The sequence below is a fragment of the Peromyscus californicus genome, unplaced genomic scaffold (assembly GCF_007827085.1).
Source record: "Peromyscus californicus insignis strain IS unplaced genomic scaffold, ASM782708v3 Scaffold_22__1_contigs__length_63687245, whole genome shotgun sequence".
NCBI lineage: Eukaryota > Metazoa > Chordata > Mammalia > Rodentia > Cricetidae > Peromyscus > Peromyscus californicus.
Window position 1 is genome coordinate 32,734,303 of NW_026294525.1, and position 21,022 is coordinate 32,755,324.

The window sequence follows — 21,022 nt, forward strand, 5'->3', positions numbered from 1 at the left end:
CAGGCCTTCTGCTTTAGATAGAGTGTGGGGCTAAAGAGAACTCTGTGGTTTTTAGCCAAACATTTGGTAGATGCCTGCTTTAGTACCAGTTAAATAAGCCAAACCTGTGTTAGTAAATGCTATATTAATAAATTTGAAAAATCATAAATCCGGGGACTTGGAAGCTCAGAAAAGAATTTGCATTTAAAAACAACGGATCCATGTTGTAGGAGATTATATTTATTTCTCGAAGAATCCAGAGGTGCCCTGAGGCCCTGCGTGATGGAAACTGGTCTTCTGCTGCCACCAAGTGTCAGCACACACTGCTATCCCTGCAGGTTTTTCAGGTTCAATCACAGAAACAGGAGATCATTCTATGGGGAAAAACAAATCTAACAGGATTCACTATGAAAAGCATGGAGGTGTGCTAACTATACACTAAGAATGTCAAACACCTTGGGGAAAACTCAAACACCCTCCCTGCATTTACTGTTTCACTGAGTAATTTACTCAGATTTTCTGAGGCCAAATTTATTTGTTGTTTTTTTTTTTTTAAATTACACAGCACAGTGATCATCAGAGTAGCTCATTTTAATAGTATCAATATACCTAGTACAATACCGTGAAATGAAGATAATGTAAAACTCACATGTGCACTGAATAAATTTCTCCTCTCATTAGAAAGTATGCAATTTCCAAGAAAAGCCTTCAACTTCCCAGATCTCTCCTTCACCTCACTCAGCTCTGTTGGTGCAGGGGAATCTCCACACCAGAAGAGTCAAGGGAGAGTTTTTGTATTTCCAAACTTCCAAACCTAATACACAGAACTCCCAGCTATCCCACTGGGCCTTGGTTACTTTTAGTGTGTACTGCTGCCTACAAACAGGCGTCCTTCCAGAGGACAGGACCCCAGAGCCCTAGGGCCTGCTATCCCCCACACTGAGCACTCTCGAGGAGCCCTCCTGGAGCACTCACAGCCAGCACCAGGCTCTGCCCACGATGTCAATGAGACAGTGTACCTTCCTAAACACATTATTACAGCTCCAACTTTTTCTTTTAGTTTAGCATGAATAATAGCTTTGCGGGTCACTAAAGGATGATGATGAAAGGAGAAAAGCTGACCTCTATGGCTGCATCTCCTCCAGGGAGCAGTAGGTGGACTACCTATTCATCCTGCGGTCCCAGAAGTTTGCCTCTGCTAATCTACAGCTCTTCTCTGCCTAGCAAACCTCTTTAAAAAAAAAAAAAACCAATAATCATCAGTCCCAAAAATAGCACCACCAGTACCTTGGGAGTGTTCCAATATCACACCCAAAATTATTTCCAGATGTCCTTCTAGCATGTCAAGCCAAAATATGAAAGCTAGGGGCTGGTGAGACGGCTCAAGGCCACTTGCTGCCAAGTTCGATGACCCGAGTTTGATACCTGGAACCCACGTGGGAGAAGGAGAGGATGGACTCCTCTAAGTTGTCCTCCGACACCCACATGTGTGTGCAGCACGACAACCAGGTACTTACATGAATACATACACACAAATAAATAAGTACGATAAAACGATTTGAAATAATGCCTTGTTAAGTTTCTCCTAGACATTAAATGAGCATCCTCTCAGGAAGGGAAAGCTTCGGAGCCTCTGAAGCCAGCGGCTTCCCCTCCCCCCTGACTTGCCATGGGCCCCTGACATGCTCATCACCACTTTTTTCTTAACTCAGCTCACCAAAGCTATCTTTCATTGGAACCCAGCCAAACCCTACCCAGTGGAGTAAGAATCCTTGATGTGCCAAGGAAAGTTCACTGCATCCTAGGGATGTTAAGGTCAGCTCTGTTCACAAGCCCATCAGAAAAATCACTGGCTAAAAGAACATTGGAAGCTCACTCTTTACCTCTGAAATGCATTAAAAGACACACTAAGTGTTGTGCAAGCCTCCCCATCTATGATACAGATCTCTAATTATGGCACACATTCTAAATCTCATTTGCTTTCTTATACTATTATAAAGTCCTTATAGTTACATACTTTAACATATGCTTAAATCATTGATATGCTTTACCATAACTGAGTAAAACATTCTTTTATTGTAGACTTTATTTCTTTCTTTCCTTTTTTATTTTTTGAGGTAGAAATGTTTATAGTATTAGTAATGTTTCCATAAACATCTTCGTGCACAAAGAACTTCCTTTTTAAGATTATTGTAACATTAGTCCTATTTTAAGATTATTTATGATAATAACAGCAACAAAGGCATCTTGGTTAAAGAATACACATTTAAATGTTTTTATTTCTGCATTTCATTTTATGTGTATGTGTGTTTGGTCTGCATGTATGTATGTGCACCATGTGTGTGCCTCGTGTCCATGGAGGTCAGAAGAGAACATCCGATCTCCTGGGACTGGGGTTACAGGTGGTTGTGAGCCATCATGTGGACTAGGAACTGAACCAGAGTCCTCTGCAAGAGCAACAAATGCTCTTAACGGCTGAGCTAGCTCTCCAGTCTCAAGAACAAACTTTTTAAACTGTTTTTCAGTGCTGGCTACATGGTTGACAACTTAAAGGGCTATTCCAAGTCTACAGGCCACTATTAATAACCTTTGCTGTCCTTACACCAAGAACTGACCTAACAAATGTTGCTCTCCCATGCGGCGATTGGCCGTAGAGACGGACTCCACTGTTCTACAAGGCAATCTAGGTGGTTCTGAGATCACCAGACCTGGGAATTCTACTTCAAAAACTTACCTCTCTAGGATGATGGCAACCTCCCCGAGAAACAAAAACCAACCAACTCACCAAGGGAGAGGGGTCTATGTTACCATAAACAGAACTAGGTGTGGTTACATATCTCAGGCCTGAAGCTCAGGGGACTCAGGCAAGAAGACAAGAAGAAGTATGAGGCCAGCATGGGCTACATAGTGAAGGCCTGCCTCAAAAATGAACAAAGTTTCATTACTTTCCTTCATGTAGGAATACACATGTCTAAATTACACAATTACTTTACAATTACAATAACTTTTAAAGTTAAAAAAATCAAGTACTTGAAGAGATCTGCGTCCCTTACATAAGTGCTTCTTCATCTTTCAGTTTCTCACCTGCCTAACTAACACTACAAGCTGGTGACTAAAGCCAAGGATAGTTCATTTTAGGTTCAACTTGATTGGACGACAGGAAATCTCGGAAGCTGCTGACATGTCATTTCATCGCTGTGTAGGAAGGAGTTTCCAGAGGAAAGTAACATGCAAGTGGGCCTGGAGTAGATGGGAAGTATAGATGGACACCAAACAGGCCATCAGAGGCCTCACCTTTTATCTGAATTTTCAGTTCTCTATGGTCAACCACAGTTTAAATGTATTAAATAGAAAATTTGACAAATAGCTTCCCTAGTGGTATAGATCTGTAATTCTAATGCCTGGGAGGTTAAAGGGCCATGAATTCGAGACCAGCCTCGACAACTTAGTTAGTCCCTACCCCAAAATAAAAAGGAAGGTGAGGGCTGGCGCTAGAGCTCAGTGGACCAATATTCCAGAGATACATAATGCACAAGTCTTAAATTGTGCACCCTTCTGAGCAGCGAGAGATCCTGTGCTACCCGGCCTCACCCAGGATGGGAATCATCCTTTGCCAGCATAGCCACACGGTATACAGGGCCCTCCTGTTAGCCACTCAGTAACCTTCTCAGCTATCAGACCTACTGTCTCAGCATCACAGTGCTCACATTTAAGTAAGTCTTACTTTTACATAATAATGGCCCCAAAGTGCACAGTAATGCTGGCATTTGCTATGCAAGCCATAGTACACTTACCTTTTCTTTAAGTGAGTGAACACACATATGGGGAAAACAACATATAGTGATTGGTATTATCTGTGGTTTCTGGCATTTCCTGGGGGCCTTGTTATGCCTCTTCCATGGAGAAGACAGAGGCTACTGTAATTTGTGTCTATAGATTGTCTTGTAATCTATACAGAATGCCTTTTGATTTCAAGTCTACACACCATCTGAGCAGGAACTTTCCATTTTGATTACCAATCTAGACCTAAGCAGCGAGTGCCTGGCATGCAATAGATACCAAATAAATATTTGATTTGTAACAGATGCTCCTCATATATAGAAATGAATTTGGGTGAACTGAAGTTGGCCAGTGGGAGAGAAGAACAGGAGACCGAGAATAAGACAGGTTCTTAGACGCAGAGTTGGGACTTTGAAACTCAAGGATGTGAGCCCCCTGAAGGCATTTAAACCTTCTGAGTCTCATGGCCCTTTCCTCTAGGGGAGGAAGTCAGTTCTGTGCAACTAAGTGCCAAGAAATCACATAAGAACAGTCTGAGAGGTTGAAATCGCGATTCTGGAACATTTAAGAATCCCTTTGGAAAACGTCACTGGGTGCTCCCACTTCAAGTTAATACTGTAAAGACAAGCAACATGTTGAAACAGGGGGATTACCTTGACCACTGATTTGTCACTCTGGGATTAAGTGGGAAGCCACTTGGAAGAAGGCAGTCCATTGGAGGCAAAAACAAGAAAGATAATTAGAGTGGAGAAGCAAACGGTCCGTCTACAGGCTCTGCGGGCTGTTATTCAAGGCTTCAAAAACTATCACCACAACAATCACTTTACCTAACTCATTTTGTAACCATGCCTATGTAGATATTGACGAATTTTTAACTATCAAAAATATGCAAGATATCTTTTTGAGGACATCTTTAATAGTAGTTTGTAGAAAGCTCAGCCAAACCCATGTTTTAAAAAACAAAAAAGGACACTGAGAACATGCTAAACCTGGGGGGTTGGGGTTATATATACTAATAAGCATGACCTTCATCGACAGAGCTACAATGAGTCTTAGCAGGAGCAGAGGGGAAGCCCTGAGAGCTGAAGGAGGCAGAAGCTCTAAGCAAGAAAGCAGCACAACTGAACTCTGGCGCCATCTAGAGGCTCCTCCTGGGAGGAATCGCAAAAGCAGCAACGGCCATCGGGACATCAGTGTGCACCCCACAGTCGTGGGGCAAATCACGCAGGGCTATAACAGCCTCCTAGGAACACTGCACAGTGTTTAGCACCCTTGAATTAGAACTGATTGACCTGGAGTCCCAGGAACAAGAAGGTTAGGGTGCCCAAAAATATAAAACGTCACAGTCCCAGCCATGCTGAAGCCTGGTGTGTCCTGGGAGAAAAAAGTCCAATGGTACAAAGTGCACTCACCTTCTTCCAGAGCATTGGTGCCTTTGACAGTTTCATAAAGGTCAAGTGAGGCTTAAAACTTCTGCTTTCTCCTGCCAGGATGCCTTTGTCTTGAAATGTTCTTTTTGCCGTCTCTGAAGAAAATAAAAAGAACACAGAATGCTACTGTAACACATAGTTATCTCTAGTTATTGACCAGCTGATTCAAGAGATGGCTATTGTAGTACAAAGAAGATCTTATTACGGTTTCCAAGTTTGTGTTCCTCTGGGTTCTGTGTGCGTGTGTCTACATGTGTATGTGTTTTCTTTTGCTTTTTTTCTTGGTTTTCATTTTTGTTTGTTTTATTTCTGTTTGTTTCCTAAAGAGAGGGAGAAAGAAAGCATGGAGTTGGAGGGGTCTGGAAGTGGGGAGGAGACAGAGGAGGAGAAACCATGGTCAGAATATATTGCATGTAAAAAATATTTTCAACTAAAAACACATGAAAAGAGAAGATAGCTATTTGGTGTTTCTTAGAGACAGAGAGAACGAAATACAATGAGTGTGACAATAAGTGCTATGGCAACGAACCTTCCAATAATCACAAACATGCAACATAATCCACAAAACACGGATGTGACAAGGGAGCACCTCACAGAAATAAAGCCCATGTTTTCCAGGATGACACTGCCTCTCACTGACCATCTCGGTGATTTCCTTCTGGTCTAGGAAAGGACTGACTGGTCTGCTGTCACCTTTCATAGCTAAAATTTCTGAGCAAGATGAAGCAAAGAATCTTCCCTCCCTAACAAAATAAGAAACAGGTCTTGGTCCAGTGGGTAAAATGACTTGTTCTGCAAGCATGGAGACCTGAGTTCAGTTCCCTATCACCCATGTAATAAGCTGGGATGCACATGCCTGGAAAACACACACACACACACACACACACACACACACACACACACACACACACCTCACCCCTGCAGTGTGGGCAGAAAAACACGGTTCCTGAAAACTTGCCAGCCAGCTACTCTAGCTGAAATACGCTTCAGTGGACAGACCCAGCTGCAAGGCAATAAAATGGAGAACAACAGAGAAAGACACCGGACATCCTGTGTACAGCCTCACCTGTGTACAGCCACATACTCAGGTAGACACACACACACACACACACACACACACACACGCAAATCCATCCTAAGATAAGGAACAAACACCGTGGACTAAGCCTTTTGATTGCTCCGGTTTAAAATCTTGGGTGTACAGGAGGAGAAGCCCAGATGGAGCCCAGCAACTTTCCAGGGTGAGCAGAGAGAGCCGCAGGGAGAGAACAAGACAGCTGGAGTTCAGAGAGCAGAGCACTTAGGCATGAGATCCACACCAAGGCCAGACTCTGGGGATCTGCAAAGCATTCCCCAGAATACTCAGTCTAGTGGACATTTATAGAAGGGAAATGCCTGGGACTGGGAAGCACGCATTCCTAAGGACCGGAGGTAGCAGCATCAGTGTTTACATGAGTCAGAAACGCTTCCTCTTCCATTAGCCAAATGGGCAGTTCTCAAGGAGGGGCTTATAAGACATGAAAGCAGAAAGGGGACTATGGGGGGGGGGGTGAACAAGACGGCAATGAAATGTATGTGTCTTGAAAGCAGAAGGAGGACTGTCAGAGGGAAGGGGTGAACTACTGAGAGAGGGGGATGCGGAGGGCAGAGGGGGGTACCAAACATGGACCTGGCCAGTAACTATGAAGACATGAACTACATAGCATCCTGAACTAGCGACTCCACTTTAGGAACACAAAGGAAAAAAAAAATACCGGTACATAAAATTCTACATAGAAAACACTGAAAAAGTATCTTGAATTAGCGCAGACTGGATATAATCTCCACCAATAAAGGTGTGGTTGATAAATTACCATACAGCCATACTGGAAAGACGAAGCTAACAAAAAGAATGAATTAGACCTTCCCTGACCTCTTGGCAGTTTAATATTGTTGTCAGTACACAAGCTACAAGCTAGAACATGCAAACAAGAAGCTGGAATTCCCTACCCTATATGTGAAAAACTCATACTCATGGACTGTTAATAAACACCCTTTCGATGCATCTTTATCCAAAAGTGGCTTGAGGGAGAGTCGATACAATTAAGTAAATTCAAAGGATAAAGTTGAACCACAAAAAGCAGTGCAAAGGAGATGGTTTAGCAGGTAAGAGCACTTGCTGCTCAAGGATGAAGACCCAAGTTCAGATCTCCTACCCCACAGAAGCCCAGCAAGGCTTCCACCCTCTGCTGGGGGGAGGCGGGCAGAGGCTAGAGGGTCACCCAGGAAAGCTAGGCAGCCAGACGAGCCTTAAAATAGTGAGCTCCAGGTTCAGTGAGAGTTCTTGTTTCAAGAGAATAAGGTAGAGAGTGATGGGGTAAATCACCCACCATCTCCCTCTGGACTCTTCATGTGGGCACACGGCTACATGCACTGGCATGCACACACACATGCACATCTCCCACATTGAATCCGTGCTCATGACAGCCTTCCTTTTCTTTGTAGTGGAGAAGGAAGTGGGGTTGAGCTGGCCCAACTTCTACTTTGCTTATGTTTCACCCCACAATCCTGACACTGAACTCCTGAAAAATGAAAGATGTTGGGCCAGCAAGATGTCACCAAGCTTGGAGAGAACTGACTGCTGCAAGTTTCTTCTGTTCTCCAAATATGTGCTGTGACAAGCACACACACACACACACACACATACACAAATGTAAAAAAAAAGAAGAGTTTTTCTATGCAATACTGGAGTCAACGGTATGCTTAAGTTGTAGACACCAATTTGGTTGGAGACCAGAAATTACGAATGATGCATATAATAAAAAAAAATTACTTGGATGGAAACATAGTCTAGCACAGCAACACCCTTTTGAACGTTTCTTAGTGTAAGAGTTGAGATTTTTGGCCAGAGAACTTAAAATAAAACAGATACATGAGGTCATATCATCTCTCCTAAGAAAATGAAGGACCTTGCTGTAATAATAGGCCCATGTGAAAATAATAAAAAGACTATGGCTATAATTCAGAGAGAATAGCAGAGTTCCAAAACAGCAACACCTGAATAATCCCCTTACTATAAAATCACACAGACACATTCACTAATGCAGCATTCTAAGTGCGGGGGGGGGGGGGGGGGGGGGGGGGGGGGGGCTACAGTCTTTGGATTTTGTTCTAAGCATAACGAGGAAGTTAGGGGTGGAGGCTCAGCAAGAACAATTTCTATGTGACAATAACTGTCTTTACTCATCTGTATTTTGTGTTGATATTATGATCCCACCCCTTGGGGCCGCCCTGCATCCTGATGTAGAAGCCTCTTCTTAAGGAAAACTCTGCCCCCTTCTCTCTCTCTCTCTCTCCTTCCACTCCCACAAGGTATGCACCCCTCAACCCCCCTCTCTCTTTCCCTCTCTCTTTTCTTTGTCTATTATAATAAACCACTTCCACATGGATATAGTGTCTGGGTTGTGAATGTCCACCCGCCGCCATGCCCGCATGGGGTGGGTTGCCTGCCAGCCCACTGCTGCATCTGCCCAGCATGCCAGCATGTTTCCCTGCAGGACACCCTCCGCATCCCCGCGTAATAATTTATAACATTTTGACTACAGTAGAGTAAGCATTCTGAAATTCCAGACCATTCTAAGAACTCTTTCTTCTTCCCTAGACTGTATTTTTGTTGAAAAGGGCCACTTGTGGACTGTGAGAGTATGCTGGGTAGGGGTTGGAGAGAAAGTATGTGGGTCTTCAGTCACCATGTGGCATCCACTGAAACCTGTACCATGCTTGATTTCTGAAGTGAGGTTGTAGCAGGCTTTCTTTTGGGCCACCAACCAGCTCCCAAGTTATGACACAGAAACTTATTAGTTATGAATGCTTGGCCTTATCTTATGCTTGTCCCATCAGCTCTTCTAACTTATTTTAACCTGTTTCTCTTCATCTATGATTTGCCTTGGAGCTTTTTACCTTTCTTTCATTCTGTATGTCCTACTCTATGTCTGCCTGGCTGGCCCTGAGCGTCTCCTTCTCTTTCTCCCTCATTCTCTCTTCTCTCATCTTGAGCCTAGATTCCTCCTCCTACTCGGCCTGCCAGCCCTGCCTATCCCTCTACTGCCTACCTATTGGCCATTCAGGTGCTTTAGGCAGGCGCTTTAGGCAGGCAAAGCAACACATCTTTACATTGTTAAACAAATGCAGCATAAACAAATGTAACACATCTTTACATAGTTAGTGATACTCCACAACACTAGGTCCTCCTTTATTCCCATACACAAAGACTTGGTATGGTGTCTGTCTCTTCTGGCCCAGCAGAGCAAGCAGCTACAGAACTGTCCCAAGCCCTTAACTGCCTTCCTACAACTCTTGAACACAGGGAAGAAGTAAAGTATTGTGGAATGAGTGGGGAGAAGCAGAACAGGATGGGGCCACCTGGAACAGGATATGATGTCATACTTTCATTTCCTCTCTACTGATAGCTGGGAGTGCAGGGCAATCTGGCTTTGCTGCCTTAGGACACCTCTCCAGGGATCAGAGGCTCCAGTCTCTGTGGTTTTCCGCTGTTTTAGTCACAAGGTGATGGCAGGGAGAAGTCACACCTTTGTTTGCCCTCTAACTACATCTACAACTGTATCTTCACCTAACACCGGGTGCAGAAAAAACTGATTACGGCAACACTGCTGTCAAAACCACAACGCCTTTCTCTATCTCTACTTTCACTGTTCTCATGCAGAACACTGGGGGAAGCGGGGTGGGGGGAGGGGGGACAAGCAACAGGAGACAGGAGAAGAAGCTTCAACACTACTGCATGTTGTCCAGCTGTGTGATGAAAGGCTTACTGCGGTCGTTTGCTTTTTAAATGCTTTCTAAATGCTGGTGTGTGCTGCGACACATATTCTGATCATGTTATGTGAATTTGGGACATGTATAAAAACCCTTCATTGCCATCACATGGCTTGTCTTACATCTTCTGCAGTAAGAAAGGGTATCCAACAAAACCCTAAAAGGCTGGGAAAACAGTGCCTGTTAGCTGCAGGCAGAGACTGCCACTTTGGCTGAATGAAGCAGGGACGGAGTTCACATAAGAGCTCTGGAGAGGCCAGGAATTGTGGAAGGCTACGAAGTCAAGAAGATGCTCTAAGATCTATGGAGCCCAAGACAGCAGAAGAGCTCTTCTCCTGACCATTGGGTGCCATAGCTGGCCTTCTAAAGACAGAGTGCATCTAACCAGACATGAGGTTTAGAGGAATCCATACAAGGGGCAGCCAAAGCAGAAAGCCCAGAATCCAGCAAGAGTATGTCATGAGGCAATCACAGTATATTCACAACAATTACTATCCTCCACTGTAATTCCACTTGGCCTCTTTCTATATTGACACATTCTTGGTGGTCAGAAGACTAGTCAGAGCTGAAATATTAGGCTGAATTACACACAAGTGTTATTTTCTTAAGTCACAACTACTTGAACATTGGCAAAGTCCTATGGCTTAACCATACTAGGGTGGACTAATGTATTCAATTTTTAAGGTCTGACCCAGGGGATTCAGGCATAATTTGAAGACTGGGTTCTCAGTCTTTACATCGTAAAGAATTATCACTTAGAAGAATTATCACCCAGCGAACAGATCCAGCAGAAAGATGTAGACACACAAAGCCACTTGCTGATTATGTACTGAGCACATACCCCAGGCACATAGGCGCAGTATCTCCTAAGGCACATGCCCAATACACAGGACTCCTGGTACTGTGAATTACCAGGAGCTGCAGTGGACAGAAAGGACTCTAGCTAACAGAATCCACACCGAGGCAGGAGGCATCTGAGTTACTCTTTGCTCGCTGCATTAGATCTTTACATATGACTTTATTTGACAGAATAATCAAGTACATCTAAAGAAACATTTTTAAATTTACTAGTTTTAGTTACATCTGATTTTGACATAACTTCCCTCATAACTCTCTAGGCCTAAAATCTTTGATGATATTTATTCATAGTACTCTTAAATATTTGTCACAGAGCATATTTAATTTTCATTAGTGTTTTCTCTGTACAGTATATTTTCTAGGTGTATAGAAAGAGGGCAAAGGAATGTCTTCTTTCTGAGGGGTATTGATTTTGTTCCTAGTAGCAGCATAATCTATTGCTTAGCCTGAGTACTCGGTAGTGATTATGCATATATCACTTTTAAGATAAAAGTTTCCACTATGTGAAAATTACATGTCATTTTCCATCTGTGTTAACTGTTATTCTGGAGGGGAACTCATGAATAATGAAAGAGGCTGTCAATTCTTCCTAAGTAACACAGAAATTCCTTCAAGCACTAAATTGAAAATCACACAACAAATACATCAGGCATCCTTCAGACATCAACTCTGTGTGCTTCCTAAATAATATAATTTATCTCGGAGATAAAGGTGAAAAGATAAAGGTGAAAAACAATAATTCATATGAAACCTGTTTTATGGGGCGGTAAGATGCCTCAGTGGACCTGAAGGCATTTGCACCCAGTGTTGACAACTGGAGTTCAAGTCCTGGGAGCCACATGGTGGAAGGTGCGAACAGACTCCTGCGGGTTTTCCTCTCTGTGCACACGCACACACATACACACACACACACACACACACACACACACACACACACACACACAGGCACACAAATGCAATCAAATGTTAAATACATTTTTAAAATACTAGAAGCCCTTGCTGAACACTAAAACAATTTAATAAACAACACTCTGATGAACCTAATAAAAACAGCTTTATCTTTTTTTTAGATTTTACATATTTATCTTTATATGCATTTTACTAAAATAAAGTGTTTAAAATTGTGGCAGTAATAAATTCATACTTCAAAATAAAGAAGTCACTAAACATTGTTTCCAAGGAAACTATTAAACTGATTTTAACAGGGTCCTATGTTTTTAATTGCATACTCTTTTTTTGCAAACCACATATTTCCCTTTCTTCTTTTTTAACATTTCCTAAGGCTGTTTATATGGCAATACTGTAACTGGGACCTAGGGAATTAGGGTCCCTGACAGAAATACTATGCTAAGAATGAAAGCAGCCCAGCCCCAAAGCCCAAGCATCAGGAAAACGACTCCCCTCCCAGGGGAAGCGTATCTTCCAGCAGTCCCCAGACTGGCACACTGGCACCAGCACACCCCTCCTGGCTTTCCTTTCACCTTTTCTATACTTTGGAACACTTCTATGAGGGGGCAGATCAGATGAGGAACTTTTCTCTCCACGATTTGGTGCAAGGTTGTAAATACACTCATTTTTTTACACGTGTGCTGATTAAGTATGTGCATATGTGTGGAGGTACACATACAGGAATGTGTATATATGCAGACATATATACATGTCTTTTCCTCTTAATCTAAGCTTGTTTGGGGGCCCAGAGCCAAGCTTTACAGCCAAGGGTCAGGAAAAAAAAAAAGCACATAGGACATTATCTGATGGTGTCTCCCAGTTGGGGAACAGCAGCTATTTGAGAGGAATAAAATTGACAGGGAATAAACGTTCTAATTTGTTTATGTCGGAATATGAAATAATGGCTTCATTGTGACATTTTCTTCGTCATACTTACACCATTGTACTCTGCTCTTATTTTCTACCATTTCCCTTCCCTGCCTTCCTCCTTCCCTCAGGCTGCTCCCCTTCACTCCCACGGCAGTCTCTCTGATTGCCTTCAAATCACCCAGATTCTATTCCTGTGGTGCTCTGAATGAGGATGTCCTCCGTAGGCTCACCCATTTCAACAGATGGTGGCACTGTGTGGGGAGGTTCAGCAGACAAGGTCTCCATGGAGAAAGCATGCTGCTAGAGATGGGCTTGGAGAGTTTAAAGACCTGGTCCTTCCCAGCTCCCTCTCTCTGCTACGTGTCTGCCACTGAAAACGAGAGCACTCTGTTTCCTGCTTCGGCCCCCATGGCACCTGCTGCCATTTCGCCTTGTCATGAGGGACTCTTATCCCTCCAGAACCCTAAGTTCAAATAAACTCTGTCTTCTATAACTACAATCGCTCTCCTCTGTTCCTCCCCCTGCCCTTGAAGTCTCTCCCTCTGCTGCTCATTTCCTTTGCTACACAAAAGCTTTTTAATTCCACTCAACCCCACTGGTGAGTTTTGGGGGTTGTTTTCTGTGCTGCTGGAGCCCTTTTCAGAACGTCATTACCCACGCGTAGATCCTGAAATGTTTTGACTTATTTTTCTCCAGCCCTTCAGAATTTCAGGTCATCTTTAGGGCCTTTGATCCATTTTGAGTTTGCACAGCACAGCAGGGATTCAGCTGTACTCTTTCACGTGTGCCTAGCTAGTTTTCCCATCACCAGGTATTTAAGAGGCACTCCTTTCCCCAAATATATGTCTTTGGCACCTTTTCAAAGATTAGGTGGTTCTAGCTACGTGCGTCTTGATTCCTTGATCCTCTATTCCATTCCACTGAGCTCCGAGTCTGTTTTATGCTCGGATCTGGCTGCTTTTGCTACCATGACTCTGTAGTGTATCTTAGGAACAGTATTGCGGTACCACCACCAATGTTGTTTCTGCTTAGGATTGCTTTGGCTATTGGGGATGTCTTTTGTGCTTTTGTGAATTTCAGGCTTTTTTTCCTAGTTCTGTGAAAAATGTCATTGGAATTTCACTGAGAATTGTGTTGAATCTATAGGTAAGTTTTGGTTTTTAAAAAGCCATTTTTGCAATATTAATTTTGCTGATCCATGAGCATAAGAAGTCTTTGAATCTTCTAATGTCTTCATTCCTTGGCTAGGTTTATTCCTAGGTTGGGGGTTGGAGTTTTTTTCATTGTTTTATTGTGTAAAGCTATTATGAATGTGGTGGTTTTTTTTCTGATTTCTTTCTCTGCAAATTCATCATTAGATTATTTCTAAAAAGTATCTAATCACCGGGTAGCGGTGGCACACGCCTTTAATCCCAGCACTCGGGAGGCAGAGCCAGGCAGATCTCTGTGAGTTCGAGGCCAGCCTGATCTACAAAGTAAGATCCAGGACAGGCACCAAAAACAACACAGAGAAACCCTGTCTCAAGAAAAAAAAAGTTTCTGATCCTTTTTTATTTGGAGAAGGGAACTGTTGCTGCTGTTGAGACCAAGTATTATGTAGATCAGGCTGGCCTGGAACTCTTGCAGGAGGATCATGGAGTACTGTCATTACAGGAACATGCCACCATGCCTCAGGCACATGCCACCATGCTTCAGGTACATGCCACCAGGCCTTGCTAAAACCACCGATTTCTGTATGTTGATTTGGACCTTCAACATAGCTGAAAGTAGTTTTCCAATCTCTAAATTTCTTAGCGGCATCTGGATTCTTTGGGCTGTAGGTTCGTGTCATTTACAAGTAGAAATATTTTGATTTCCTCATTATTTCTTGCTTGTATCCTTTCTATTTTGCTGTCATGTTTCTTCAGGTAAGACCTCCAGACTATATCAAATAGATCAAAGTTGGCACCTCTGTCTCATTTCTGATGTTAGGGAAAATGCTTTCAGATTTCCTCCGTGTGGTATAATGCCTGCTGTAGTATAGGCCTGTTGTATACAGGCTTTATTATGTTGAAGCATATTTGTTCCATTTCAAGGCTTCTATCCTTCTGGGATGGCACCTTTTCTGAATCCATTAAGATGAACATGCAATCTCTGCCCTTAAGCCTACTAATGTACTATATTATATTTGTTTATTTGCTTCCATTGAACCATCCTGTATCCCCATAAAGAAACCAATTTGTTCATGGTATATGATCTTCTTAATGCACTCTTGAATTCAGTTTGCAAGTATTTGATAATTTCTATGTTTATGTCCATCAGAACAACTGGTCTATAAAGTTTCCCTTTTTGTTGTGTCTCTATCTGGGTTTGATACCAGATAATAATGCTGGCTTCAGAGAATGAGTTTAGTAGTGTTCCTTTGGAGGAAATAAACTATAAGCAATAAAGATTTAAGATGACTAAGGATATTATTTTTCATTCATTTAAAATACCCTGACGTTAGGGCCGGAGGGATGGCTCAGCGGGTAAGAGCACAGGCTGCTCTTCCAGAGGACCCAAGTCAAATTACTACCATCCACATAGCAGCCAACAACCACCTATCACTCCAGTTTGAGGGATCGGATGCCCCTTCTGGCCTCTGCAGGCACCAGGCACACACATGCTACACAGATATACATGCAGGTAAAACACCTATCTATACACATTAAAAAAATTTTTTTGTTTGGTTAGTTTTTTGTTTGTTTTTGTTTTCCATGACAGAATTTCTCTGTGTAATCCTGGCTGGTCTGGAACTCATTCTGTAGACAAGGCTAGCCTGGAACTCAAAGAGATCCATCTGCCTCTGCCTTCCGAGTGCTGGGTTTGAAAGTGTGCACCACCACCGCCCAGCTAAAATTAAATTTTTAATGTCACACTAAAAAACTAAGAGTTTGTAGTTTGCATAAAGGGACTGTACTTGTAAATGAGTTACAAAACAGCCATCACCTATTGTAGTGACAGTTTTATACGGACATCTCTGTTTCACTGCAAAGGACACTTCAACTCAAAGATCATTTCAGCTGGGCATAGTGGCATATGTAGTCCTATCGCTTAGCATGCTGAGGCAGAAGGATCTGAACGTCAAGTCAGTTAGAGCTACATGGCAAGACTCTCTCTAAAAAAGACTATTCCAAATAGAACTGACAACTACAGCTTTCTTAGCCTGTCAATCAGATCTGTTTGTGTGACTGATGCCAATGGTCTTAGCAAAGGCTACAGAGATTTGCCTGCTTTTCTGAAATAGGGGAGCTGCTGCTGGTTTCCTGTACAGTGCTTTTAGATTTTCTTCTTTCAAAGTACCGGGGACTGAACCAGGGCTCTGTGCATGCTGGGCAAGTGCTCTGTGACTGAGCTACATCCTGAGCCCTAGATTTTTTAAATTACCATCTTTAGTGTTTTTGCAGAAAACCTTTATAAGATGTGAAGATAAAGCCTCATGCTTTTCACACTGTTTCTCATGAACATGCGGGTCTCATATCTATAGAACCCATAATTTGTCTGGAGTAAAGATGTGAGTGCACATGACTACTGACTGGTCAACACTGAAGCCACTCTACTTAGGAGTAAGACATTATCAAAATGGCTTCCCTTTGGTTTTGGTGGTTTTGTTTTATTTTGCTGTTTCAGTTGGTGTGGTTATTAGGTTTTGAGAGAGGGTCTCACAGTTTAGACTAGCATCAAATTCACTATATAGTCAAGGATGGCTTTGAACTTCTGATCTTCCTGACGCTACCTCCCATATCCTAGGTCTACAGTGTGCACCACAGTAACTGGCCTTTAGAATTCTGTAATAGAGAAATCTAATTTTATCTTTCTTGTCCTGACCCCTAAAGTAAGTGGGAAAGTAACAAATGATTTATTTAAATGATGATAATAGCTGGGCGGTGGTGGCGCACACCTTTAATCCCAGCACTCGGGAGGCAGAGCCAGGCAGATCTCTGTGAGTTCGAGGCCAGCCTGGTCTACAGAGCGAGATCCAGGGAAGGTGCAAAGCTACACAGAAAAACCCTGTCTTGAAAAACCAAAAATAAATAAATAAATAAATAAATAATGACAATATCTATATTATTTCTGATTTGGGGGATAATATCATCTAAAACTCCAACAATTACACTCTGTGGTAATTAAAGATCAAAATGTGCTACGAAAGTTCTACCCCATTACATGAAGTTCATAAAAGAAAATAGTAAGAGACTCAGAATGTAATGATTGAGTTGCCTATCTAATAAGTCACTTATAGCAGTCTCTAAGTTCAAACTTCAGCACACATATATAAAGCCAGAAGCCAGTTTTTTTAATTACTTTATGTTTCTGTGTATGTGTGTGCATATGCACATGTGTGGGCAGGTGTCGGTAAACGCTGAAAGGGGACAGCAGAGCCCTTGGAGCTGGTGTCGTAAGTGGCTATGGACCAACCAATGTGCTGTGGGAACCAAACTCAGGTCCTTCGCAACCACTGAGCCATCTCTCCCGCTCAGACTAGTCTTTTATGTTTAAAAATACTGGCTGCTCTTAATCAATTTACAGAAGAACTCTATTTAAAGAACGAAGTCAAAGCTTACTTAGGCATCTGTCTCTGCATAAGGTCTTTTGAGTGAAGTGCAATTTATAACTCAGACTAAATAGCAATTATTTTTAGATTATATATTTTATTAATATAACTTTTATAAAATCTTTAAGATCGTAACATTCCTAAAATAACAGTGTCTAATTACTGTCATAATGTGCTCTAAAAATAACTAAAACTGGGTTGCTGAGTTACTAAACACTCTATATACACACATAATTATAATTTTAAAAAGCATGAGTCATGTCTCTGTAACTCAATAATCTTGCTTTATTCATTTCAAAATAAGTTTAAAATTATAATTTTAATATAAGATTTATAAGAATAACTATTTTAAAGAAAATTTCTCAACTATCATTTGTAAGCACTAAAAACTAACTTATATTGCAAAATATATTTAAAATGTGGTTTTTTAATATATTGTTGTACTTTTTGAAAGTTACATGTGTTTACACAATGTGTATGGATCGTATCTATCCACCACTTCCTCTCTCTAATTTTCCCTCATACCCTCCCATTTCCCTCCAAGCTTCATGTCTTTTCATTTTTTTGTTATATATGTGCTCTTAATGAATAAACAGTAATTCTTCTACTCTGTATTCGGAGTCTACGGCCCTGTGGCATGTGCCTAAGGAATTCTAAAAATGTCATCAGTATAAACACAACAAAGCGATTGAAGCTTAATTATTGAAATGTAATTCCTGATATTCTGTATGATTACATTCTAGGGAAAGACTAAACTTAGAACTTTTTAGATAATCCCTACTGTAATTCTCCTTGTTTTTACAATTTGTTCACTGTTAAATAGTGAGCCTTCTTTCTGTATGCTACTCCAACGGTGGCTCTTAGATGAGATCTGATAGAATATGTAGGTTTTACAGATAACCTGGCTTCAACATTGTCAGTATACACTGTCAAAATTGTGCGAAAGGACATCTGTTCCAAAATGCTTGCTGGTGGCACACACCATTAATTCCAACACTCAGAAGGCAGAGGCAGGCGGATCTCTGAGTTCCAGGCCAGCCTGGTCTACAGAGTGAGTTCCAGGACAGCCAGGGAGACAGAGAGAAACCCTGCCTGTTTCAAAAAAAAAAAAAAAAGTAGTAACATGACGATGCTAATGATCATTTTAATAATGGATAACGGACTACAAGCTACAGGTTAACTTAGTCTAAGAGCTACTCTTTCTGTGGCAAATTTTGAAAGAACATCCTTTGTTGCTCTAATTTGGCCAAAAAGAAATAAGGGAGCAGTGGAGGCTTTCTTCTGCCTGCCTTTTCCTCCTATGTAAGAACAGACGGCCCACAGGGACCACACCAAACCCTCACAAGGAACCCCATGATCAACGACTTCAAAGAACAAAGTTCATCCAGGGCTGGGGAGATGGCCCCGTGAGTAAAAACTCTTGCTCAGCTAATGTGAGAAGCAGGGTGTGAATGCCCATCGTCGTGCACAGGCCAAGCATGGCTGCCCGTGTCTGCAACCCCAGCACCAGCAGAGGGGAGAGGCAGACCCCAAGGCTCACTGGTCAGCCGCCTCGCTGGTCCAGTGAGACCATGTTTCAAAGTAGTAAGGCAGCGAGTGACAGATGAATGGCAATTACAAAAATAATTATAATTAGGTGTCCATGAAGAGTTCAGTAACTCAGGAACCAGTTTTACTTAACTGTAGAATGTGTGAAGGCAACAGGCACTATTAACCATCGCCAGGATCATAATTTTTACGAAAGTTGGGTCAATGAAACTTATATTCTAAAAATAATATCTTATTTAATCTGAGTTATAAATTGAACTTTACTGAAAAAGAACTTAAAAAGAGGCAGATGCTAAAGTAAGCTTTAATTTTCTTAAAATCTAATCACTGACAGTCTTCTCTAGCCTCTGCATGCCCCTGCACAGGCATGTGTACTCACACTCATGTGCAATGCACGCATGTGCGTGCGCACGCACACACGCGCGCGCGCGCACACACACACACACACACACACACACACACACACACACACATACACACACATCAGTTCATTCGGAGGCAGGAAGATTACCAAAACGGCCTACCAAAAGCAGTAACTAAAGCGGAGGGTCACAGAGGGGCAGTTCTTACCCATGTTACCCACCCTTCCACTAGAGACACTATCAGACAGCTTCCAACCTGAGCTCCAGTTTACACTCTCCTCAGAGGATCTTTCAGTCACAAGCATAAAATTACCTTTTTACTGTAACGCTTCAAGTGCTGGTGATAGGACCCACACCTTCATGAGGAACAGGCAGCCAGCCAGATGGCACAGGTCCTCAAATCCAGACTGAGGAATGGCCCCAAATAAGGAGAAATTAGAACAGGGGTGCTAAGCCTGAGGACCCATGGGAAGAGCATGCTGGAAGTAAAAATGGCATACCTCCAAGTCCCTGCTTCTCCCTCGGGACACTCGCCTCCCTCCCTGTTCTGGGAGTGGCAGGGATTTACACACACATAAAAGTCCTGCCTTTGTCTCTCCAGCTGTCACACAGCTGTGGGCAAGACAGAGGCAGATTAAAATTGGTCTCTCACCAGTTTGGGCCAAACTGTAAATAAATTTATTTTTTAATTTTGATAAATGTTAATGACTTTTTCTCTTAACCTGGTGACAACATTCAGACCCAGAATCAATAGCTACAAACATTATCTAAACCAAACTCACATGTTAAATGTGAGCTAGGTGGTCTATAGAATACTCTGTTTTACTGTGTGGTTATAATAAGAATGGTTATTAAGTGCTGTGGGATGTTCTGTATGGCAAATGTGTTGCTAATTAGTCAATAAATAAAACACTGATTGGCCATTGGCTAGGCAGGAAGTGTAGGCGGGACAAGGAGGAGAATAAAGCTGGGAAGTGGAAGGCTGAGTCAGAGAGACACTGCCAGCCGCCATGACGAGAAACAGCATGTGAAGATGCCGGTAAGCCATGAGCCACGTGGCAAGGTATAGATTAATGGAAATGGATTAATTTAAGCTGTAAGAACAGTTAGCAAGAAGCCTGCCACGGCCATACAGTTTGTAACCAATATAAGTCTCTGTGTTTACTTGGTCGGGTCTGAGCGGCTGTGGGACTGGCAGGTGACAGAGATTTGTCCTGACTGTGGGCCAGGCAGGAAAACTTTAGCTACAATTAAGGTTATCTTTTTAAAAAAAAAAATAACTGATCTGTGATGTAGTAATGTCTTACAATACCAAGCAATTTCTTTCCATGATTTTCAGTTAGGAGATTCTTTCTAACATCGGTGTAAGTTATTATACAACCATGTCACATATAATATGAAGAAAATGAATAAGATTTTAGAATCACTCTTCAGTCACCTAACACTTCAAAGAAATCAAAGCAGGAAATGCTTTTTGTCATTCCCAGTGTTACTATTTTAAGGAGACCTGTATCTACTGCCTAAATCCATTTCATTTTTAGATGGTTTTCATAAGGGATCTGAATTGTGTTTCAAAATAAATAAATTGGCCAGGAGGTGGTGGCGCACGCCTTTAATCCCAGCACTTGGGAGGCAGAGCCAGGCGGATCTCTGTGAGTTCGAGGCCAGCCTGGGCTACCAAGTGAGTTCCAGGAAAGGCACAAAGCTACACAGAGAAACCCTGTCTCGAAAAACAAAATAAATAAATAAATAAATTGTGTTTCAAAATAATGCTAAGACCAACTTTAATTTAAAAACTTTATTCTTCTCATTTAAAATAGATAGTTCCAATTTATTACTATGCAAAACCGTCAAACAAAATT

The 21,022-nt window shown here is 42.1% G+C and overlaps 1 protein-coding gene across 5 annotated transcripts in view; it reads right to left on the reverse strand.

The window, feature by feature from the left end:
- The window catches only part of Akap7 (A-kinase anchoring protein 7), a 148,115-nt gene that overhangs the window by 81,971 nt on the left and 45,122 nt on the right, over positions 1 to 21,022 (reverse strand). For all 5 annotated transcript variants that reach the window (XR_008221247.1, XR_008221246.1, XM_052751197.1 and 2 more), the window contains exon 6: positions 5,172 to 5,284. Coding sequence is in view for 3 of the 5 variants with exons in the window: in XM_052751197.1 (XP_052607157.1) it covers positions 5,172 to 5,284 (113 nt within the window). In the remaining 2 variants the exon portion in view is untranslated. The remainder of the gene's footprint in view (positions 1 to 5,171; positions 5,285 to 21,022) is intronic.